Genomic DNA, 25,579 nt, shown 5'->3' on the forward strand with positions numbered 1-25,579 from the left:
GGTTAGACATATAGGTGACTCATAAGTTACCTGGTACAGTGAAAATTGCTGTGAAATAGTGTGTGCATTATTTCACTTACACTGCAGTGGCACTCCTGAAGGAGTGTTTGTATGAGCTCCTTATGGGTGGCAAAAGAATCCAGTGTGCAAATGTGAACTGGAATATGGAGTCACTAAACTATAGTGACAAATTTGGTGAACAGAGAGAGCATAAGCACTGGAGTTCTGGTTAGCAGAACTCCAGTGACACAGTCAAGCGTACTGACAACACACGTATAGGGCACAAACTGTGAGCACTGGGGTCCTGGCTAGCAGGATCCCAGTGTGACAGTAAAAACACACTGACAAACAGGCCAAAAATGAGGGTAAGTTGTTTCTGACTTATGCTGCCCCTACATTTTTAGGCACACATATGGCTGGATTGGAGTTGGGCCAGAGTGCAGTAAAGCAGCCTCCCCATTCCCTTCAGGACATTGGAGACTATGCCTGCCACGCTCTCATCACAATCTTTTTTTTTCCCGTCACCTAGCAGGGCTGCCACAGAAGATCACTGATTTACAAAACTGCTAATTTCCAATGTGTTGCTTGTGTAGGAAATTGCCCCTTTGGCATGGTGTGAGTGGAGGCCTCTTTTTGCAGGGGTAGCCCCCAACTTTTTGCCTGAAGCCGATGTGTCCTATAAGTTGTAGTGCCCAGGGCCCCTGCTAACCAGGTTCCCTGGGCCAGAGCTCTTTCCCTAAATCTGTTGTGATGCTTGGCACAATTGGATACACTCTTAAATATCACTGTAAATCCCTAGTAAATGGGTACCCCAGTACCAAGGGCATCGGATATTAGGAGTAGATACCTGAGAGCAGCAGCACTGAATGGGTTACCCTCTAGGGCCCTGCGCCCAGATGCACCCAACACTGCTATTGCAGGCTGAGTGTACTGGGGCAAACCTAAAAAGACAAATTCAACATGGCACACTCCCTGTGTGCCCTGTCCACCCTACTCTGCATATGTTATGGGTAAGTCACCCCTCTGGCAGGCCTTTCAGCCCTAAGGCAGGGTGCACCATACTATATGTGAGGGCATAGTTGCATGAGCACTATGCCCCCACTGTGTCCTTGCCAATCTGGGACATAGTGAGTGAACAGAGCAGCCATTTTAAGTGCATGTACTGGACACTAGTCAAACACGATCTCCCCAGTTACATGATGGAAATTCTGCACCCTGGATTGCTTGATATCAAACAACTCAGATTGATAAATCCAAACTGGTACCAGCACTGGATTTACCCCTAAATATACCCAGGGGTCATCTTAGAGGTGCCCCCTGTAAAAGCTAACCTGACTGGCATGGTTGCTGACCGGTTCCATCCAGCATGCCACTTCCAGACAGCCTATATATAAACCTGGTGGAGAGCCCTGGCTCTCTGGTTTCTAAAACAATGCCTTTCCTAGGTAGAGGAGCTAACACCCCCTCCCTCAGGAATGTGCACTCTACTGGCGGTGAGCTTCAAAGGGCTACCTCCCTTGAAACTCGAGCCCCCAGGCCTATTGCTAGCAGTAGATGGCTTCCCCCTTTGTCAATCCCCCTCTTTGGCCGGAGCAAAGGCATGACACCGCACAAAGGGTAGGAGGAGGGGTCTCACTGACCATGCACCACCCCTAGGGGCTTGCAGGCGAAATGGATGCCCCATTTCATTTTCCTCCATGTTGGATGGCAGGAAAATGGCCAATGAGGTTTAGGAAAGTGACCCTTCCAACTGTAAGTGGTCACTGTAGTGGGCCACCCAAGGGTATGTAGCCATCCAAGGATAAGTGTCCCATTGGACACTACAAGGTTCATCCTAAAAAGCCCACTAAATTTTATATTTAGTGGGCTCCCCAGACCAAGAAACTAGATTCATCAGGAAGAAAAGAAGACAGCACCAAAGAACCAGACAGGAGGAGAACAGAGGACTGCTGCACCAGAAGAGGCTCCAAGACCACTGCTTGCTGCACCAGAGTCCTGACAATCACTGCTGCGGAGGAGCTGACCACTGGACTGACCTCAAAAGACCCGAGGACCTTCAGCCCAAGATTTCCCTCCTGAGTGGATGCACCTGCAAAGAAGCAGCAAATCAGTTAGGGTCACTTCACTGACTGGCTGATTTCTCTGCAACCGGAGTCGCTGCAGGACCTGACGACACACCAACGAAAGCCCAGACGAGACCTACAAGTGTGCCAACTCTGGTGGCACAGCACCCTCCCAGGGCAGAGTTGTGCCAATACCCCAGGTACTGGTCAGTGCATGTCAGACACCACCAAAAGAGGTCCCCCAGAGCTGCAACTAGACCAGGAGGAAGCCCCAGTCGAGGGACCTCCCACCAGAGCACCATCGTCGTCCTGCAACGCCCCTGGAAGAAGACTCATCTCCAGGTCCAAAGCATTCCATTGCGCACAGCATCCAAGAACTTCAACTGGCCCTGCAACCGGCCGGCCTCCCTGAGCCCTGCATCGCGGAACCTGCTGTGTGCCCTGGGTCCCTAATCCCTTGCGACCTCAACACCTCAAGAGGACCGAAAGGCACCACCTTTAAATCTGCAAACTAGCTCCTTTTCCAGGTGGCCCCTCCAATTGGCCCTATGCCAAGAGACTTTCCAGCATTGCTTCTGCCGGAACCAGAAACCGCTTGAGAGTCCAGCTGGCACCAGGTGCCCACCAACCTCATCGACCATCCTGCAAAAGAAGAGATTGGTAACTCACCTGTGTGATTTTATGTGCATTTTTCCAGGTGGCCTTCCATTGATTTTTATAGTGCATAATTACGCACAGAAAGACTAACTTTATTAAAAATTTGAAAAATCATAACTTAAAAAGTACTTAACGTATCTTAAAGATCTTGGTCTTAAAAATATGTAAAAGTCTGAAGTATTTTATATAAATTCTGGTCTCAAGTTATTCCTTGGGTGTGTGTGGTGCATGATTGGATTTGTGAGTACAACAAATGCTTAGCACATCTCCTGGATTAGCCAAACTGCTCGACCAGCTAGCTTAAAAATTGGAGCATTAGGTTGTCTAATTTTTACCTCTGGAAACCAACGTGTGGTTGCCTGGACCCCCTGCACAGTGTTCTTAGTTTTGCACACTACATAGAGGGCAAGTCTCCTTAATATGGTTAACCCCCCTCCCCAACCTTTGGACTTCTATTGATGCTAACTTGACTGAGTGTGTGCTGGGATCCTGCGAACCAGGTCCCAGCACCAGCGTTCTCCCCCTAAACTGTACCACTGTTTTCACAATTAGCACACCCCTGGCACACAGCTAAGTCCTGATGAAGTCAGGTGCACTGGCGTGGATGGCGTCGGGCTGCGGTGTGAAGTGGGACGATGCGATGTGCAGTGGCCACAGGTTACGGTGCAGGCAGCGGCTCGGTGACGGCGTCCAGCGGCGTCGGTGACCGGGGCTGCGGTGTGAAGCGGGGCCGTGCGACGTGCGGTGTCCACAGGTCACGGTACAGGCAGCGTCGCCGTCGTTGCTGAAGCGCTGTCGTCGGTAGGTCCAAGCCAGGGATGCAGGACAGGACGGTGCTTCGTGACCCTCATGAGTGGTGTCCACAGGCCACGGTGCAGGCAGGATGCCTGGGGACGACACAGGAGTCGATGGTGCTGACGTCGGTGGACCGGGGCTGCGGTGCGGGATGGGACGGTGCTTCGTGTTCCTCACGAGAGGTGTCCACAGGCAACGGTGCAGGCAGCGGCGCCGGTGTCAGCAGGAGCGTCGTCGGGGATGCCCAGGCTGGGCAGGCGATGCCGGAGTGCGGGGCCCACAGGTCGCGGTGCGAGCAACGGCTCGGTGAAGTCGTCCGATGACGGCGTCTGTGAGACCAGGGTCGCGGTGCGAAGCGGGGCAATGCGACTCCGTGTGGCGTCGGCAGGTCACGGTGCAGGCCAGTGGCGTCGTTGGCGGCGTCGCAGTGGTTTCTCCTCTTGAACAGCACAAAACACACAGTTCACAGTGCTGCAGGTCGAGGAAACTGAAGTCTTTGGTGTCCCTGAGACTTCCCACAGGAGGCAAGCTCTACTCCAAGTCCTTGGAGAATTTTCTGAAGCAGGCCACACAGCAAAGTTCACCCTTTGCACTCTTTTCAGGCAGAAGCAGCAACTGCAGAGCAGTCCAGCAAAGCAACACAGCAAAGGGACAGTACTCCTCCTTCAGCTCTTCGCCTGGGCAGAGGTTCCTCTTGATTCCAGAAAGATTCTAAAAGTCTGGGGTTTTGGGTCTGCTTCTTATACCCAGTTCTGCCTTTGAAGTTTGCAAACTTCAAAGCAAAGTCTCAAGTGTTTGCAAGATCCTTCCTTGTCCAGGCCAGGCCCCAAACACTCACCAGTGGGTCGGAGACGACATTGTGTGAGGGCAGGCACAGTCCTTTCAGGTGTGAGTGACCACTCCTCTCCTCCCCTCCAGCACAGATGGCTAATCAAGATATGCTGGCTACACCCCAGCCCCCTTTGTGTCACTGTCTAGAGGAGAGGTGTGAACAGCCCAACTGTCAAACTGACCCAGACAGGGAATCCACAAACAGGCAGAGTCACAGAATGGATTAAGCAAGAAAATGCCTACTTTCTAAAAGTGGCATTTTCAAACGCACAATCTTAAAATCATCTTTACTAAAAGATGTATTTTTAAATTGTGAGCTCAGAGACCCCAAACTCCACATGTCCATGCGCTCCCAAAGGGAATCTACACTTTAATCAGATTTAAAGGTAGCCCCTATGTTAACCTATGAGAGGGACAGGCCTCAGTGAAAAACGAATTTAGCAATATTTCACTGTCAGGACATATAAAACAAATTACTATATGTCCTACCTTAACCATACACTGCACCCTGCCCTTGGGGCTGCCTAGGGCCTACCTTGGGGGTACCTTACATGTAAGAAAAGGGAAGGTTTAGGCCTGGCAAGTGGGTACATTTGCCAAGTCGAAGTTACAGTCAAAACTGCACACACCTGCAGTGGCAGGTCTGAGACATGATTACAGAGCTACTTATGTGGGTGGCACAACCAGTGCTGCAGGCCCACTAGTAGCATTTGATTTACAGGCCCTGGGCACCTCCAGTGCACTTTACTAGGGACTTACAAGCGCACCGGGTACTTTACTACTCTCTGTAGTCCACTGTCCCGGACTTTCTCCAAATGCCTTTCAATTATATTCTCACTCCAAAGAAGCAGATGAATAATAATAGTACATCACACACGTCATGTATAAGAATGCGGATATCCTGTGATTCTGGCACAAGTAGACGGTGAAAACAGCAATGCACTGCAGTGCAGGGAAAGGAATGGAATGTTTAAATAGTATTTAGCAGGCACATTCGTCACAGAGTATCCTGTCCACAAAACTCAAAATCAGGCACTTAATCCCACTTTAGTCCCTGGCCACGGTTTCCACCACATTTCCTTGGCAGAAAGGAAACTTACTGTTCTGCAGGGCAGGGTAAAGTAGAGAGATTAGGCTTGGTAGGTAGAGTTTTGCTATAGAATAGTGGGGTGGCACTGATCATCATGTGCTTAAGCTTTGGCTTAGTCACTGCAGTTGACAAATGTCCAAAGGGAAACATTTGAAGAGGCATGAATCAGTTATAGAAGCCATGAATTATATTAATTACTTATCCAGAAAAATGTGGCACATGTCAAGAATGATTTTTCAATTTCTTTGGTAGGCTGGGACAGAAGTTAGGAAAGAATAAAGGAGTTCAGTACTAGGAGGTGTCTGAGTGGGTACTGGGAGGGAAGGGAAACACACCTTGTTTTCCGTTTGCATTGCAATGAAAACTTTTTAAATGCTTGCATTAACTAAAGTAGAAAAACAGTGCACAGACAACACTGTTATTGTGCTGATTTGAAGCATGCAGCGGTTAGGTCACAGGTGAGTAAATGCCATTGGCAAGGAGGTGCTGAATCATGATGGGTGGGAGGATACATATCTTTCCTGCTTAACAAATACAGTGAGTTAAGGAAGTAGACAGAAAATGAAAATACCCCTCACTTTGAACCAAAGCTTTGATAACTAAACAAATCAAGCGAAGTAGGTGAACATGTCCCTCTTTGGAAGAGCCCTCTTGTTTCTTCATCCAAGCAATTATCCATTCATCCTTTTATTTTTCGATTTACCCTTTGATAACCACCATTTAAGCTTTACATTCTCTCATCCAGTCTTTCACAATTCCAATCAAAACAGCCAAATATCCACCCCTTCATCTATCCATTCACCTATGAACCCTTTCAACCATCCCGTCATCTTTACCACCTAAGGAAGGAAAGCCACTTTAGTCTTCCAGACCAACTTGACTAGGAAGAAGCATGTGTATTGCGGACAGTCACTCAGTGCTTACAGCTAAATTACACGCTGAAATTACAGACTCTAGGAAAACAGTAAATAATATCAACTGACAACTAAGGAGGGAATCGAAAGGCGCACCCTTTAAAAAGGTCAATACAAGGTTAAGATTCCACTGAGGCATAGTAAATGGTGGAAACATGTCACTTTCCTTCAAAAATGTCATAATGATCAGGAAACTGAACAGGAGTGGTTGGTCTGCAAGGTACAGAAATGGCAACAAGGCGGCAATGTAGTACTTGATGGTGCACACTGCACAGCCCTGCTGGGTCAGAGAAAGCACAAGGAAAACTACCTCAGAAAGACGAGCCTTCAAAAGATCCCCATCAATCTCTGCACTGTCCAGAGAAGACCATCTAGGTGGATGAACAACAAGCTGAAAGTATTGCGTCAACCATCTCCAGTGGCAACTGGAAGGAGCAGTGGCAAGCGGAAGGAGTTCTGGTGCCCACTCAATCTTGAATCAAGGCGGAGGCTCTGGAGGCTAGGGTGTAGGACCTGCCACTCCAACTGGGAGAGAAGGTCCACTCTGAAAGGAAGACGGAGCAAGGTATCAAACACACACCTAGAACGTCCCCGTACCACACCCTTTTCAGTCAATTGGGGAGATGAAAATGACTTGGGCCCAGTCCTGTGGAATCTTCCTCATAACCAGTAGAATCAAGGATATGGGGGATGTGGGGTTGGAGTGCGTAATGAAATGTATCCCTCAAGGCCCCATGCTGTGGATTTTGGAGGGTGCAAAATTGTGGGCAACAGGTATTGCTGTGAGTAGGAAAGGGGTCCATGCGAGGAGGGCAGCAAAGGGTAAAGATGTTTTGAACTAGCTCCTGATGGAGATGCCACTCATGATAGGCAAGACAACACAGACTCTGGCTATCTGCCCTGGTGTTTGTTGACAGTCACATTCTATGGTACAGCCAAACACAGAACCTTCCTGCTTCCCCACACAAAATTTGAGACCCTCACTTCTCACTCTCTTTGTTGACATACCACATTACGTGCATATTGTATGTCAAGACATGGGAAGACTGACCACAAACAGAGAGAAATCTTTGAGTGCCAGTCAAACTGTCCTCAGTTTAAGCAGGTTCTACCTGGAGACGAAAGACCTATGATCTCCAGTTCCTCCTGATGAGCACTCCAACCAAGAATGGCTGCATTCATCACTACAGTGACTGGCTGGCGGAAGGCAGAAGACATTCCTTGCAATCCTTGGGACAGGAACACCGCTAACAAGCAACAAGTCAGTAACACCACAATGTCCCAGGAAATCACAATGGAGTCAGCTAGATCTCTTCCGTGCTGGAACCACTTCCTGGGGAGGCATCACTGGAAAGCTCCCACATGCCAGCATGTGCACAAGACCAGGAGGATGCAAGAAGCCAGCAGATCTAGCAGGTGGAGAAAAATAAATAAAAAACAGGACTGGAATTCAATTCCCCTCCGGAAACATTGTAATCATGTCTCAAATCATCCAAGGAAGTGGCATGTTTCTGGATAAGCCATAGTCGAACAGCATGGATCCTGTTGCCAACAGGTCATGTGACATTTTCTGTGGAGGGCCAGCTATAGCTGCAAGTCACACAGGTATGTGAATGCAGAGACTCCTGACCCCTCGAGGTGGGCCACCACCACTGCCACCAAATTGGTGAAGAGCCAAATTGCCAATGTCATTTTAAACTGGAGGACTGTAAAGTGGTAGCGAATGGACCCTACAACATAGTGAAAGAGCTGACTGTACAACTGCAGGATCTGTTTATGGAAATACATGCCCTGCAAGTCCAGAGACAGGATTCAGTTTCCCAGTGTCAGAAGAACCTGAATCAGGGATTGCATCTTGAACTTTTCCTTGTGGAGGTAAAAGTTAAAAGACGTAGAGGTCTAGGATCAGATGAATACTGTTGTCCTTAATGGGAATGAGGAAGTACAGAAAGTAGCACTTCAGTCCAATTTCCGACTCTGGATCAGCTCCAAAACGCCTATCTCCAGTAGGGCTACAATCTCCTTCTGCAGTATATGAATATGGCTCTTTGACTGAAGAGAAGGGATGTGAGGAGTGTACTGCTGGAGGGGACGGCTTTGATAACCAAGCCAAGCAAAGTGAGCTAAGTGAACATGTCCCTCTCCTATAATGTACAGTATGTAGGATCCATTGGTCCGAGGTTATGGCCATCAAGACCTGCAGAAAGGAGGCTACCCATCCTCCTATGGGCTACATTTGTCCTTTCAAGGGAAAGCTAATGTAGCTTTCAAGATGGTGCTGGAGAAGAGGAGAAAAACTGCTGGGTCCAATAGCTTTGACTCTTGTCCCTGCCTATGTACTGCCAGAAAAGTGGATTTTATTGAAGGAAGAGCTGCCACTGCTAAAAATTAAATCCCTTTGAGAAGCCTTGAAGCAGTTGAAACTGCCTGTATTCCCTCACAGATGACCGAAGACCCTTAGATCTGGTGTAGCCCTTCACATTTCGAACCTTTCCAAGACAACATTGGCTTTGTCCCCCTAAAACACAGGAGCCATCAAAGGGTATGTCCATCAAGCAGCCTCGACATCTCCTGAGAAACCTACTGACCTAAGCCAAGGATGTCTGTGTAAGGCTACTGAGGATACCACAGCCCTAGCGATTGAATTTGTAGTGTGTTGCTGAGTCCTAATGATGTGTCTTGACGTGTCCAGACTGTCGCGGACCACCTACGCAAAGTGCTCTTTAAGATGATCTGGCAAATTAGGACATCTCACTCAACATGGATGTATCTCTTCAGGAGACAGAATGCATTAAGAAAGAGAAGGGCCAGGCTACTTGCTGAGAAGATCTTTTGTTCTCACGGCTTCTATTTAGAGTCCCCATGAGGAGTGTATGCTGGTAAAGCTCCTAGGTTCTGTTTAGTACAGGATGAAGCCTACAAAACAAAACTTTCATGGGGAAGGTGTACTGTCACGAACGGTGGATCACTTGGATCTGGTCTGGGGTGAAGTGAGTTCTTCCCACTCATTTCTTACTGGCAGCATCAGTGACTTATTTAAGAGCAGTAGGGGCTCCAAGGCAGGGGGAAGTTGTAGGACTTGTAAAAAAAGAGTGACCCCACAGCAGAAAGGGCCAATTCTAATATGTAGGTTTCCTGAGGATAACATAAAAGGAAACCAATTCAGTAATGGCTCTCCCAGCAGAAGGGGCAATGTCTGTTGGGCGAAGTATCTAGATCAGTTGAATTTTGCAGAGCTAAGTAATCTGTAGTATGGGAGGGCAGTGATAGCACCAAATAGGCTGCATCTCTGCTAATATCCCTTCAGATATCTGAAAAGGGTCCAAGTTACATCAAAATGTGTAATGCAAGGTATGCTAGTAATACTGGCGTGAGGAGGGGCTTTACGGTCTTGCACCTTCCCTCCACCACATTCCCCACAGCCTGACTGCTGGACCTCGGAAGGATCTCTTCTGATTTTAACGTTGTCTGTTATTTTGGGGGGACACTGAAGTTGATGGTGTAGGTTTTGAGTGGATCTACCGTCGGAACCACAAGCAGAGCTCATAACAGTCCAATGGGGCCTGGAGGCATACCAGAAGAGTCTGACACACACCGGAGTATCTCCATCATGACACTGAGAAAAAAGGCTGAATCGGTCTATGGTGCTGGCACTGGATGACCCAGCTTCAGCACCATAAAGAGCATCAGTGGTGGGACTGGTAAGGGTCCAGTGTCTGTGACGCCTCTGGAAGCAGTTCTTCAGGCAGAGGGTATATCCATGAGCTCTGGCTGTAAGGAAGACTCAGCTGGGTGGAGTAGGCTGATACGACATATCTTTGGACCTCGACCACAGTCTAGGAGAATTCCCTCCGTGTTTCATGTTTTTTTTTTGGGCTCTGTGCTTCCTCCCTTACTCCTTGGAGGATTTGGAGGAAGCTAAGGAGCGAGACCAGGAGGGTGACCTTAACCTGGAGCATGAATGACATAGAGCTCGAGGGTCGTGGCAGACATGGGCCATGCTGATCCCAGCCTCGTGCTTTTTGAGACGCATGAGGACGCACTGCATGCAAGACCTTGAGTCATGCCTTGACACCAGGCACCACAACCAGACCTTGTATTGGTCTGAAATGGACACTTGCCGCTTAAAGTTGTGATATGGCCTAAACTCTGACTTCTTAGGAGGTGACATTCCCTACGCACTGCACTTGAGAAAATTCCCTTCTGAATACACATTCCTGAAAAACCTCCCTAGAAGTGACCGGGATTGCAAGGACTCTGGATCTGCGTCAAAGGGCACATAAAGAAAAAAAAAAAAGAGAACTGACATCAGTGTGCTTGGGTTAGTGCTTTGTGGGTGCAGTGATGGCACTGTGGTATTGCTGCCAGCACAGATTTGGAGCCACCACCCACTAACAGTACAAAAGCTATAGAAAAGTCTGATGATCGTCTTGTGCCTGGGGATATTGAAGAGGTGAGGAAACTGCAGAATCCATCAGAAATGGCTTTTCAAAAGAAAATCTGACCTTTCCATAACTACACACAAATAAATATCACATAGCTATATATATATGTATATATGTATATGTATATATATATATATATATATATATATATATATATATATATATATACACACATACATACACACACACACACATATATGCATGTTTAGGTATGAGGGATAGTTAGGTATCAATAAAACAAACCAAAAAAATCAGTTTAAATACATACAAAACTTTATTTAAAATGAAAGCAAATTAGGTCATACAACAAATAAGGAAAATGTTTTGCAATATTTACAGCACGATTTAAATGACAAAACACAATGACAACACAACGGACAAGGCATTAAATTAGCTGCCATTAGAACGTAAAAATGTATGCATTTGAATCAGAAAAGTAAACAGGCTTTATGAGGCATTTCATTCTGATGAAGCTGTCCTATAGTAAACAATTAACATAGATATACACTATAAACATTTTATATTTGTCATTTGGGCGTCCCAGTAATATTCTTCAAAGCAATGAATAAACCAAGAATGTAGAAAGCACAAGTAAACAGTTCAGGTATGGACAAAGTTCAATTGTAATTACAGAAAACTCGTTTTCTAGCAATTTCTAGTGTAAGAACATCAAGAATGCCCTTTTAGATTACATTAAATGGGAGTTAAAGCAACTTTGTAGAAAAAGAAGGATATCTTTGTGTTGTATAGATTTTTCTCTCACTCCTTGTGCATTTTAGTATTGCTTTTCCGTATTCCACGACGTTTCTGATACATTAAATGTTCTACACCAAATAGGAGCTAAAGCAGGTTTGCGCGAATTTATGGGCGCCGCTCCCTTTTATTGGAGTTACCGACCAACTCAGGAACCTGAAGTCAAAGTCTCGAGATACGATACCTCATCACAATGAAAATCCTATGGGAATGCCACAGAAGCTTGTTCTCCGAATATAAATCCACTGAAAAGCAAGACCTTTAAATATTAAAGTAGGATTGCATATTTACAGGAACTAAACTCACACACACCCTGTTGAAAAACCAGTATAGAGAGCAAATTTTGGCATACAATATTAATGAAGGAAAGTCCTTAATATTTAGTTAAAAACTTTCCAATCACAGATAATAAAATATCCCTTATGGAAAATCAAAGGAAAAAGCTTCCAAAAATATAATAGACAACAGTGCCTTCTTTCGATTGGTTTCGTTGCTTCAATATCAGACCTTTTTAACAGACTGAAAAATACAAAGGAGGCAAAAATATACCTACAACCCTTGAAACAGCTGGGCAATGTACCAGAAATCCTAATGATTCATGAAAAGCACCCATCAAGTTTAAATCCACTAGCCCTTCGCTTCGAAGACCTCTTGCAATAAAATCCATACCTGCTTTACACAACCTTTTTCGTGAACAGGTCTGATCATGATTGAAAGCGACGGCTTTACCTATTTTCTCCTACCAAATTCATAATCTGTCAATAAGAGTTATCTACTTGAACATGGTCTTTAGGGGTTTTCACATTTTCGGTTTTCCTTCAGGAATGCATTTTCAGAGCGTAGCTTTTCAACCTCCTAAAAACAAAAATAGTGACAAACTAGAATGAAAATGGATGATACAAAACAAGTACTAAATATCACTGACAGCAAAGTTATCAAAGTTCCCAAATGCCCTACAGAAAGAGAGCAAAAGACATTGACGTTACTATTCGAAACATGAACAAGAATGATTTCTGGGATCCCTGCTACCAATTCCAGGCAAGGAAAATCCAGGAGAACTCATTACAATTTTCTTATAATGTTTGTGGTGCTGCCTCCGTTAAAACTTCACTTCAGGTTAAGAGCTGTGGTTCCAGAATGTCTCGTTATGCATCTAGCAGTAAATCACAAGACCAGCTTATGCAAGCAACAGTTTATAAGCCAATAAATAGCAATTGTTAAAATTTAAGATCCGACAACGCAGGGGAAAGCTCCTCTATGGCAGTTGCAAAACGTTTACTACAAAATGATAACAAATACAGTTTATTATCGTTTTATAGTAAAAGGGGCGGGCCATAGGGCTGTGACGGGGCGAGGGCTCAGTGCGCATGTATGTCTGGCCGGCCGTCCCAGGCCAGCCAAACACACATGCACACTGGGCTCTCTCCAACCCAGCAACGAAGGCACTGGGTTGTTGGGTTAGAGACAGCAGGCAGAGACTTCCACTCTACCTTGAAGCACCCTGGATGGGTGCTCCTTCCAATCCTAACGCTGCTCTCATGCTGCCAGTACTATAAAAGAGGCGTTAGGATTGGACGCAGAGCAAGCTGGGAGCCTGTGTATGCAGTCCAGTTGAAGAGCGGATCAGAAACTTGCATCAATCAAACTTAGTAACTGAGTGCAGGAAGCTGGCTCTGTATATGGTGTACTAAAAAGAAGTACACCGTGCAGAGAGTCCAGTGGATCCCCAATTGGTTTGCAAAGGCAAAAGTAGATAGGACTGATGCTATATTTTGTGAGAGTGTGGGTGAGCAGTTAGGCTTGTGAGAGGGTAGTTCTAAGCATTTTTTTATTTTAATACACAATGGCAATAAATTAGAAACACTCAAAAAATTAATCCGAGACCAATTTAGAAAAATAATACTTTGTTTTAAATCCAAGAAGTTCTTTATAAGGTTGGTACGTTTTCAAGCATAAATACCTTTTAGTTTAAAAAATAAACAGTGCAAGTTCAGAGTTCGTCAATAAACCTATAAAGGAAAATTATTTTCCGCAAATACACGGTTAACAATGACTTACGAGGTTAATCTCAGAGTTAAGGCAAGTACTAGGCACTGATCGGAACCATGCCAGCAGGTCACTCTGAGCAGCACTAGGGCGGCCGGGTACAGCAAGGTGCCGGGTGCCCAATGGTTTTCAATGGGAATTGGTCCTCATGAAGACAGGCTGCAGGCTCTGGCTAGGAAGCCAGTCGGGGACAACAAACAGGAAGGTTCTACACACGGGTTGCTCGGGGACATAGGTGTACCTTTAGTCCTTTTCTCCAGGGCCCAGGAGTGAGGGATGCAGTGGTGTCCTTAGGGGTCAGGTTTCTCCATTCCGTGCACTTGCAGTCAGGGGGTCCTGTGTGTTGAGGCTGCAGGTGTCGTCGGGGAGCCGAGCAGGATTTTTCTCGTTGTATTTTTTTAGTATATGGTTTGCACTCCCCCTCTCCGCGACTGTTGCGAGCAACCCACTGGCAGCAGGCACAGTAAGTCACAGTGAGGCCGTCAGCACACCTGAAGAGGAATCCCACATCGCTAGAGCAGCAGAGAAGAGACTGTCCTTGCAGAGGTGGAGTGCTGGGTGCTGAGGCTACTTGGAGCCTGAAAATCCATTGGAGCAGGAGTCAACAAGCCTTGGTTGCTGCAACAGTCGCGGTGCACAGGGGACCTCTATTGAAGGAAGAGGCAAAGGTTCACCGTCTAGCGTAGGGAAGGCAGAGAGGACCTCTCAGAACCACCACCTGTGTAGGAGAATCTTTGCAAGTCCAGAGGACAGCAGATCCCGATAGCTGGACTTAGATGCCTTTTGTGCCTGCAGATGCAGAGAAGTGACTCCTTCTCTCCAAGAGAAATTCCTTCTTGGTTCTTTGGTGCAGCTGATGTCTTACCAACCCCAGAGGATGCACAGCTGTGGAAATGTTGCAAGTTGCAGAAACAATGTTGCAAGGAGAGGTCGTCTCTGGTTTGCAGTCTTGTTTGGTTCCTGTGAAGTCAAACTGCGGTTCCGGTGACCAGGAGCAGAAGAGGCCTTTGCAGAGAAGTCCTGGTGGAATCTTGTACGACAAATGTAGTGAGCAGCCCGTAAGGGAGTCCCTAAATATCCCAAAACATGGCTTGGTCACTCTGCAAGGTGGCCACCTGTCAGAGGGGGGTCACTGACATCAGCCATGTAACCTGACCAGTCAGATGCTCCCAGAGGCCTCTGTACATCTTGATTTCAAGATGGCAGAACAAAGTAGCCACCTGGGTGAGCTCTGGGCACCACCCCGGAGTGGTGATAGACAGGGGAGTGGTCGCACCCCTTTCCTTTGTCCAGTTGCACTCCAGAGAAGGGTCTGGGGGTCCCTGAACCGGTGTAGACTTGATTATGCAACGAGGGCACAATCTGTGCCCTTCAAAGCATTTCCAGAGGCTCTGGGAGGCTATCCTTCCCATGCCTGTAACACCTATTTCCAAAGGGAGAGGGTATAACACCCCTCTCCTACAAGAAATACTTTGTTCTGCCTTTTTGGGCTTGAGCTGCTTGAGCAACAGGAGGGCAGACACCTGTCTGTGAGGTGGCAGCAGCTGGGGCTGATAAGAGTGATAAGGCAATTGCAAGTACGTGTGCCACCAATGTAGGAGGCTGGCCTGGTTTGTAGTGGGTACCAAAAGACAGGCTCTCTAGTGGTAGCATGGATGAGCAGCCAAGGCCTAACTAGGAGATATGCAAAGCTCATGCAATACCACTGTTGTCACACAATACTCGCACACATAAAACAAAATATTCAGTTTTACAAAAATAAAGTTACTTTATTTTGGTGACACAAATGCCAAAAATTCCCTAGAGACTATACTCCCCTAGGAGGTAAGTAATATACACATTATATACAGAAATAGCTGTAAAAACAATTAGAAAACACTGCAAATAGTGACAATCACGATAGTTAGAAATGGGCCAGGGGGAACACAAACCATATACTAAAATAGAAGAATGCGAAAGTCGGTTTCCCACCTAGGCAAGTGTAGTGTGTAGAGGGGCACTGGGAGTGTAAGAAAACACCAAAGGTAAGTAATAGAACCCACCCAGAGCCCAGGAAAGTAGGAGTAAATCACAGTAACTTTCCAAGAACACATGATAGAAGATTATGCAAGAACCAGAAGAGACTACAAGACTCCAACAATGGATTCCTGGACCTAAGGACGTGTGGAAGAAGGGGACCAAGTCCAAGAAGCACAGAAGAGTCCAGGGAGAACAGGAGTCCCTGCTAACCCGGATGAAGGTGCAAAAGAAGAAAAACTGGTGAAGAACAGTCAGTACTGCACCCAAGAAGATGGATGTTGGTTCCCAGTTGGTGCAGATGATGTCCCACGCTGGATGGATGATTGCAGTCTGGTTTGTGTCGCTGTATTCTGTCAACAAGCCTTGGCACGCGCAAAGCTTGCAGTTACCGGAAAATGGCGCTGCCCAGGACCAGGAGGGACCTGGTGGCCTCTACACAGGAGGAGACGACAGAGGGGGCTCTCAGCAACTCAGAGAGCCCTCAGAAGACCAGGCAGTGCACTCAGGAGTCCCACAGCACGGGGACAAAGAAGGTGCAAAAGAAGGCTCACGCAGCACTAGACAAAGGGATCCCATACCGTTGGAGACCACGCAGGATGCTGTGCGTCGCAGGAAGGAGTGCTGGGGGTTGGAGCTGCAGGGTGAAAGAAGAACTTTGTGGAAGGATGCCAACAAGCCTTGGCAAATGCAAAACACGTGGTGCACAGGGGTACTGTCTTGCTTGGGGAGGCAAGCTCTTACCTCCACCAAAGTTGGACAGCTGGGCTTCAGGACCGTCAGGACCACTTTAGTCCACCACCCGTGTTGCTGGATCCACGCACTAATTCAGGAGAGGGGACCCAAGCCACCTGTTGTCGCTGCAGAGAGGTGCCTGCTGAAGCAGGGGCATGACTCCTTTACTTCAAGGGATATTCCTTCATTCTTCTGATGCAGGCTGAAGACAGGCAGTCCTCAGAGGATGCACGACGTAGAAACCGTTGCAGTTGCTGGCGAGAGCTGAAGATACAATGTTGTAGGAGTCGTCTTTTCTTCTTTGTTGCAGGTTGTAGAGTTCCTGGAGGGGCCAGATGTAGTTTCTTCAGTGAGAAGGTGAAGTGGAGGATGCAGAACAGTCTTACAATCTGCATCTGAGGAAACACCCAGAGGAGAGACCCCAAATAGCCCTGAAAGGGGGATTGGTCAGCTACACAGGTAAGCACCTATTGGAGGGGGGAGAGGGGATCTCTGACGTCATCTGCTGGCACTGGCCACTCAGATGCTCCCAGAGTGCCCTGCCAACTTGGAATCCAAGATGACAAAACCCAAGGACACTCTGTACGGGCTCTGGGCACCTCCCCTGGGGGTGGTGATGGGCAGGGGAGTGGTCACTCTCCTTTCCTTTCCTTTGTCCAGTTTTGCACCAGAGCAGGGACTGAGCGTCCCTGAACTGGTGTAGACTGGATTATGCAAGGAGGGCACCATCTGTGCCCTTCAAAGCATTTCCAGAGGCTCTGGGAGGCTACCCCTCCCATGCCTGTAACACCTATTTCCAAAGGGAGAGTGTATAACACCACTCTCCTAAAGGAAATTCTTTGTTCTGCCTTTTTGGTCTCGAGCTGCTTGAGCAACAGGAGGGCAGAAACATGTCTGTGAGGTGGCAGCAGCTGGGGCTGCCTGGAAAACTTCAGAAGGTTGGTATGGCAGTACTGGGGGTCCACTGCGGAGCCCCACAGTGCATGGAAACGCTAGAATCAGCATTGGGTATATTTCTGAGATGTTAGAAACCGTACATGGCCATATTCGGAGTTACCAGTGTGAAGCTGGACATAAGTATTGACCTATGTCCAGTGCACGCGTAAAATGGCACCCCGCACTCACGAAGTCCGGTAAAGTGGTCCAGGACAACATGGGGGCACCTCTGCTAGTGCAGGGGTGCCCTCACACACATGTACTCTGCACCCAGCCTTCAGGGTTGGAAGGCCTGGTATATGGGTGACTTCTAGGTGACCTGGTGAAGTGTAAATGGCTGTGAAAGGGTGCATGCACCATTTCACACAGGATGCAATGGCAGTCCTGTAGAAGCCTTTGCATGGACTCCCTTTGGGTGGCAAAAGAAATGCTGCAGCCTAAAGGGATCCCCTGGAACTCCAATGCCCTGGGTACCATATACCGGGGACTTATAAGGGGGCACCAGTATGCCAATAATGAGTGGAATACTGTGTCATCAGTATCCAACAACCAAATTTAAAGGGGAGAGATCATAAGCACTGGGGTCCTGGTTAGCAGGATCTCAGTGACACAGTCAAACACACTGACAAACAGGCCACAAATGGGGGTAACCATGCTGAAAGAGGCTACTTTCTCACAAGGTGCATTACACGTTGAGTGCCCAATGTATTTTAATGGTTATTGGTCTAAGTGGATTTGGGCTGCAGGCCAGGACATCCTGTTTGAGTGAGCCACTGAGTGGGCTCAGGTCTTGCAATGCTCAGGGATGTAAGGGCACCAGTGGTCCTCTATTTGGTCCGGGGCGTCCGAGTGCAGAGGGTACTTGGGCTGTTGGATGACCGTCACCTACAGCGGCTGTGGGGGGCCCACAGTGGAGTCTGCAGGCATGGACTTGGGGATCAGTCTGGGTGAACCAACAAGTGAGCTCAAGTATCAAGAGCTGGGGGATGCGTTGACACTAGTGCTCTGCTTCTTCTTGGTCCGGTGTGTCTGGGTGCAGAGGTACGGTGGACCATCGGGGTTACTGCCACTGGTGGTGGTGGTGGTTGCGGTTCAGGGGGGCCTGCACAAAGAGGCTGTAAGTGTCTGTGTGGAGGTTGCAGTGGGGAAACCCATTATAGACTTGGCTGCTGGGGACCAGGTTGGCACCGTTGGCCCACTCAACATGAGCTGGGAGGCTCGGGTGCAGTGGTGCTGTCCAGTGGTGGTTTTGGTGGTCCGGAGTTCTGTTCAGCGGTTCTTTGGTACCTGCAGAGATGCAGGGGAGCAGCTTTGCTACTCCACATGAGTTACTTGTGCTGGGATGAAGGCTGGCAGTCTTCCAGCATTTTTGGAAGTTTCATCTCAGATTAGTAAACCCACACTGATTCCAGTGATGGATTTATTAATAAATGCACACAGAGGGCATCTTATAGGTGCCCCATGAAAACCTACCAGCTACTAGTGTACTGACTGACTGCTCCTGACCAATTTAGCCACCACAGACGCGTTTGTGGAACCTCACGGTGAGAGCCAGTGCTCTTGAGGCCAAGAGACAAAAGCCTGCACTGGGCAGTGGTGTTACCTTCTCTCCCAGGCTGGACGGACATTCCAGGGCATGGAGCTTCAAAGGCCGTGCCGCCTTTGTAATTCAACCCAGGTCTCTCCAGAATGTGGAGATGACCAACCCCCCTGCCCTGATCCCATTTTTGGCTGCAGAACAGGCAGGAAATTTAGTTAAATTAGGAGGGGCCCACTTCATGCCAGTCCCAGCCCTGAGGTGGACGAGCTGAAGTAGACACTACTTTCAAAATGTCTCCATCTTGTTTGGTAGGTATTAGACCACTGGGATCTTGTGGCAGATGTACCATTAGCCTAGATGGGTTTACATTGACCCGGGTTAACTCTATTAATTACTTAGGTGTGAGGATTTCAAGTAATATGCTCTGAGAGGAACAGATTAGGAAGAGTGTGTGGCTTCTCCAGAACAGAGCAGGCGCAATTCTGCGCTTTTATAAAAGTTCAGTATTTAAAGTTGTCTCTCCTGCTATTAAAATTTATCTGGCTAAAGCCCAGGGAGCTGCTGCATATAGTGCTGAAATATGGGGATTTTCTGATTGCAAAAAATTAGCCGTAGGAGAAAACAATTTTGCTAGGGCGTTAATTGTTTGTCCAAGGAGTACTCCGTTAAAACCATTGATTCTGGACCTGGGGTTTAAACGTGTAAAGTATTTGATTATCCTAAGACCGTTATTATATTGGGTGAGGATTTGGACGGTTCCCGAACTTGCCATACACAGAGATTCTTTTAGTGACCTCTTTAAGAGACCTAATGCGACTACCATTCCATGGGTTAAACATGTGCCTAAATGGTTTCACATTTTAGGACTGACATGCTTTTGGGAAAATCCTCAGGGTCTGGAAAATTCACACAGCTCCATTTTGAAAACAACTTAATGGTACTATGTAAGAACTGAGCTAACTCGTAGTAATTTCAATGGTCGTTTGACTACTGATTTCATGGATTTTAAGCTGATTCCTCATTTTGAACCATACCTGGATTTTATACCTGATCTGCGGGGGAAGGGGTTGTATGCACGTTTCTGTTTTGGGAACCTTCCATTGTTATCCCTGACTAGCAAATAGGGACCTGCTCCCATGTCTGATCTGTGCCCTGCATGTCTCGGTAGCCCAGAAACCGAGGAGCACTTCTTGTTTTTTTTGTCCTGCTTATTCTACTCCATGAACAAAATGGATTTGCACTATTTGTCCTGCCTTGGGTGTGACTCATTACTGGATGGCAATGAGGATTTTAAGGAGTGACACATCCAAACCTCTGTTGCAGTTAGCAAGTTCCTTGTGGCTTATATGTAGCAGTTTTCTAAATAGAAGCTCCTCATGAACAATTTTCATGTGTACAGTATCTTAGAAATTTTACTTATATGATTATATTTTAAATTTTGTAATTTTATATTCTCATTTTATCCTATTTTCTTAATTCATTTTTGATTGTATTATTTGTTGCTTTGATGGTCATGTAACTGAATAAAGCTTGTGTGATGATGATGATGACCACTAGGTTTAGAGTTGTGCCCACTTCCCAGTGGAAGTAGTCATAGAAACGGTGTAGTCATCCTAAAGGTAGTCTGCCCATTGGCTACCGCCTGGCACTCCCTTTAATGCCCCTAAATTGCATTTTTAGGTGGCACCCCTGAACCCTAGAACTTCTTTCGCTTCGGCGCGCCAAGTACAAAACGGGCCCAATATTCACAATAAAGAAACTTAGGAGAGGAGCATCAGCCTCGCAAAAGGACATCTACAGTCTCTGTAGTTGTAGCTCAGTGTCCCACTCAATCTCCAGGCATGAAGGTGGAGGCTCTAAAAGTTTAGGTGCAGAACGTGCCCGCCCATTACGCGAGGAAGTCCACCATGAGTGGAAGTGAAAGAGGGGGGGACAATGACAGACAGCAGATCTGAATAACATGCTCTCCACTGCCAGTCCAGCACTATCAAAATCATTTTTGCCCAGTACAGGAACAGATTCCTCAAAACCCGAGGAAAAAAACATAGTGGAGATGGAAATCCCACTCAGCCTTAATGAGTCTTACAGGGCACCCTACAAAAGATACAGAATGGCTCACCATCTAAGGTCCCAAGAGTTCTTCTGCAAATCTAAATGTCTTCTGTGGGAACTTTTCTGCGCTGAGTCCACTGGAAGCCAAGGTGCATTGTAGTGCACACAAGTGCTACCGAGCAAGAGGCATAGGACTGTTCGAGCCAGAAGAGCATCTCACACCTACAACATTAGGATCACAGCCCAAATGTCCAAAACCCATTAAGAATGTCTTAAGGAAGAATGTATCCAACTCCACCATGATGAAAAGGAATCTGTGGGAAGGCTGGGGTGTGACAGAGAAGTTGATGGAAAACCCAAGGCTGAAAACAGGGAGCTAATGGACAGCAGGTGGTCAGACACCAGCTGTGGCAAGCCAGCCATCAGCATCCATTCCTCGAGATACAGGCATACAAAGATCCCAGAATATAAAGATAAGCCACAACTACGGACAGCTTTGTACATATGCTTCAGATGGATATAATAATCCATACATCAGGACTGTGAATTAGCAGGAGGAGTACCCAATCACAAAATCTCTGTTTGATTGAAAATATGTGTTCTGCAAGTTGAAGGACAGCATCCAATCTTCCAGTTTCAGAGTTAAAAAGACATGCACCACTGAAAAATCCTGAACTTCTTTGTAGAGAAAAATGTGATGGAGATTGGTTTCTCTTGTGGGAACAAGAAAGAAAACGAGAGCAGTATCTGTGCCCTATCTTGTGTTCTGAAACCATGCCCACAGCACCTCTGTTTACAAAAGCTAGGACTTTGTGCTTTAGAACGAAGGCATAGTCACCAGAGATGACAGATTTAACAGTGGGGAAGAGTGGGGCAAGTTCTGGAAGGGAAGGTCATAGCCTTGTCCAACAATCTGAAAGGTTCAACAGTCTGCTCTGATGGATTACCAGTGTATCCTCCCCCTCCTACACTTCACCCATGCTCACTCAAGGGTGAACTAAAGTGGTTTTGCGGAGGAGGAGGACTGTTGTCTACAAAGGTCTCTCGAATCACCATGCCCTCTTGTAGTTCTTAAAGAAGTTGTTGGGCGCCTGCACACATTGTAGTAATGTTGGTGGAAGCCAGTAACAAGGATCGTGCCACTACCTGTGACTGTTTGAAACACTGTAAGACCAAACATGCTTTCTGAAAAGATGAGCTCAATCAAAGTGCATGTCCATAATATTCACTTGGATATCACCTGGGAAACCAGTAGAATGCTTCCAAGTGCAAAGTGCAGTAGAGAAAAGAAATAGAATAGGCCATTGACCTCACTACTAAGCCCACAATGCTTACATCGGAGGATCTGTTTTGCTGCGTACTACCAGTGGTAAGCAAATTCTGCAAAATAATCATGACTGTGGTCAGGAAAGTTCAGAATGCAAGGTTCCTCCATCTCCCATTCGGAGTGAGAATAATGGGCCAGAAAACAAGTTGCACTTGTGGTGTGAAGGACATAAGTCTAGAGAATATCTCCTTCCTTATTCCTTCTATTTTGTTTTGACTTCCTCTTAGGGTGAGGATTGTGAACTACAAGGCTCTCCAAGGATGTGGTGAGCAGTCAGACATTTGAGTCTGGAGGCAGTGAATGATGGCCGCGGGGAGAGTCTGGGCAAAATAAGACCAGCATTGCCTGGGTGAAGGCCACAAACTGAGTGGAGCCATCTCAAGGGGCTAAACATTTTGGAAGTGGAGTAGGAGCATCCTGCACACAAGGTATCTCCACTAAATCCAACTTCAGCATCAAGGATGGGGGTAGGGAAGATAGAATGACTACTTGGAGGTGTCTCAACACCTGGTGTGGGATATACATCTAAAAGTCAAAAAGTATTTTGGTTACTGATCTCGTGTTTTCAGGGGTTGAGGGTGGGAGGGGGGTCTCATTTCCTTTGGAAGCCCACTTCAAGGACTTACTGGTGGAAGGCCTGGACCTGGCGTAGCATCTGCATTGATGATGCTTCACTCAGAGTTTATCTTAAACCGGTACCACAAACTGTTTGGGACGTAACATGCGTCAGACATTTAATAAACCACACCAGTTAAAAACTTGCCCCAGTGTAAACAGAAATTGTGAAAGGACTTCTGGCGGTGAGGTTGTAATCTCCCACCTCAGAAAGCAGATCGAAAGTAGTTAACTGCTGCAGCTCTGTCTCCATGAATGCAGGTGTATGTTGCACAGATTCGAGTGGATGACCCTACCTGATGCTGCGACTGGAGCTCCTACTCGTGTGGTAGCCTGACCATAGGACAGATGCACAACTCAGAAGCTCTGGGTACAACACTGAACTGGCACAATCTGGAGCCATCAGGATGATTTGGACCTGAATGTTCTTGATCTTCTTCAGTCCTCTGGTCAGGAAAGGTAACAGTGTGAAAGCGTCTAGGAAGCCCTTGTTCTTTTCCATCCAGAATGTGTCTCTCACATTGTGTTATTCTGGACACTCCAATAAGCACAATTGTTGATAATGTGTTCTCTTGAAGGTCACAAAAAGCTTTAGCTACTACTGACTAGTACTGGCTCGACTGGTACAGACTGTTGGAAGAAGCAGTGTGACACCTAAAGATGCAGACACCGCTTATGATCTGCCAGAACATCAACATATGCTCAGTTGTCCGCTCTGCCATTCAGGCTGCTGGTAGGTGGTTGTCAATCAGAAAGATGCCTTGGTGCTTTAGCCTCATCCAAAAGCACAAAGACTACTGGCATGAGGATCCACTGGTTGCAGTATGCTACATGGTGATGGTGGTGTTGTATGTAAGATGCTCCAGCCTTGCCTTGAAGGACCACAAAAAGGACTTATGGTTCTAGTAGGATGATGTGGTGCAGGCCCTCCACTGGAAACCAGATAACCCGATCCACAGGACATAGTGAGATTGGTCAGCTACTACTGCAGCAAGTTCCTCTGAGACCTAGATGGTGTCAGAAAGGGGACATTGATGCTGTGCCCACTGGATTTAAGGTTCCATTGCAGTGCTTGCATGTGTCATCTCATGTGGTTGATGAGGGTGCACAAAGCTCGAAGGCCAAGCAGCCTCAAAGCCATCCCTAACCCAGATCCAGAACTGAGCCCAAAACATTGAGATCATAGCTCAAACATCCTAGGCGTGTTGCCGTCTGGGAAAAGCCTTGAAATACAGAGTGTCCAAGATTGTGCCAATGAATGGAAGTCTCTTTGAAGTAATCACTCTCAACAGACCTGACTGTCAAAGAACAAGCAGTGCTTTGTGGACTGTTGTGCACAAACGTCCATGTAGCTGTCAGATATATGTCCAGGACACAGTGGTAGCAGCACTGCCCCTGGTGTAATATGCCTGTAGGAAGCTGGCCTGGTGTGTGGTGAGCACCTATGGTGTTATCACCTCATACCAGGTCCAGTTATCCCCTATTAGTGAGGTGTAGACAGTGTTTAGGAAGCCAGGGCTCTCTAGAGGTAGCTGTGAATGAGGAGCCAAGACTTACCTAGGAGACATGCAAACCTTATGCAATACCACTAAAGTCACACAGCACTTAAACACATGAAAGAACCACACAGTGTTACAAAAATAAAGGTACTCTATAATCAATCAATAAAACAATTTATAAAGCTTGTTACTCACCCGTTAGGGTCTCAAGGCGCACAGGGGGGAGGAGGGTAGTTAGTGGTCGAAAAGCCATGTCTTGAGGCATTTTCTGAAGGCCAGGAGGTCTTGGGTCTGGCGTAGTTGGAGCGGTAGGGAGTTCCAGGTCTTGGCAGCGAGGTAAGAGAAGGATCTGCCTCCTGTGGTAGAGCAGTGAATACAGGGGACAGAGGCGAGGGCGAGGCTGGCACAGCTGGCGGGCGTGGAAGGTGAGTCTGTCGTTGAGATAGGCCGGACCTGTGTTGTGGAGGGCTTTGTGTGCGTGGGTGAGTAGTTTGAAGGTGATCCTCTTCGATACGGTAGTCAGTGTAGTTCTCTGAGATGGGCTGAGATGTGGTTGCGGCGTGGGACGTCAAGTATGAGTCGGGCGGAGGCGTTTTGGATGCGTTGCATTTTCTTTTGTAGTTTGGCCGTAGATCCTGCATAGAGCGCGTTGCCGAACTCCAGTCGGCTGCTGACTAGGGCGTGGGTGACTTTTTTCCTGGTTTCGGCGGGAATCCACTTGAAAATCTTGCGGAGCATGCAGAGGGTGTTGTAGCAGGAAGAGGAGCTGCGTTGACCTGCTGAGTCATGCTGAGTGCTAAGTCAAGGATGATGCCCAGGTTTCGTACTTGGCCGGTGGGGGCGGCTCAGAGGGAAGTAGGCCACCAGGAGTCTTTCCAAGCGGAGAGGTTGCTGCCAAGGATGAGAACCTCTGTTTTGTCTGTGTTTAGCTTGAGGCGGCTTGTTTCCATCCAGTCGGCGATAGCGCAAAGTCCCTTGTGTAGGTTGTTTCTTGCTGTTGTGGGGTATTTCGTGAGGGAGATGATCAGCTGGGTGTCGTGTGATGCTGGCGAGGGGAGCCATGTAAACGTTGAAAAGTGTTGGGCTGAGGGAGGATCCTTGAGGGACGCCACAGGCGGTTTTGGAGGATTCGGACAGGTAGGGCGGAAGGCCGACTCTCTGGGTTCTGCGGGAGAGGAAAGAGGAGATCCAGTCGAGGGCCTTGCCATGGATCCCGGTGTTGTGGAAGCGTGTTCGAAGGGTGCGGTGACAGACGGTGTTGAAAG

General features: G+C 47.3%; 1 protein-coding gene across 2 annotated transcripts in view; it reads right to left on the reverse strand.

The window, feature by feature from the left end:
• Positions 1 to 11,050: 11,050 nt before the first annotated feature.
• Positions 11,051 to 25,579, reverse strand: part of KIF15 (kinesin family member 15) — a 930,781-nt gene continuing 916,252 nt past the window's right edge. For both annotated transcript variants that reach the window (XM_069211483.1, XM_069211481.1), the window contains exon 35: positions 11,051 to 12,403. In XM_069211483.1, the coding sequence (XP_069067584.1) occupies positions 12,338 to 12,403 (66 nt within the window). In that variant the 3' untranslated portion in view covers positions 11,051 to 12,337. The remainder of the gene's footprint in view (positions 12,404 to 25,579) is intronic.

The sequence above is a fragment of the Pleurodeles waltl genome, chromosome 10 (assembly GCF_031143425.1).
Source record: "Pleurodeles waltl isolate 20211129_DDA chromosome 10, aPleWal1.hap1.20221129, whole genome shotgun sequence".
NCBI classification, from domain to species: domain Eukaryota; kingdom Metazoa; phylum Chordata; class Amphibia; order Caudata; family Salamandridae; genus Pleurodeles; species Pleurodeles waltl.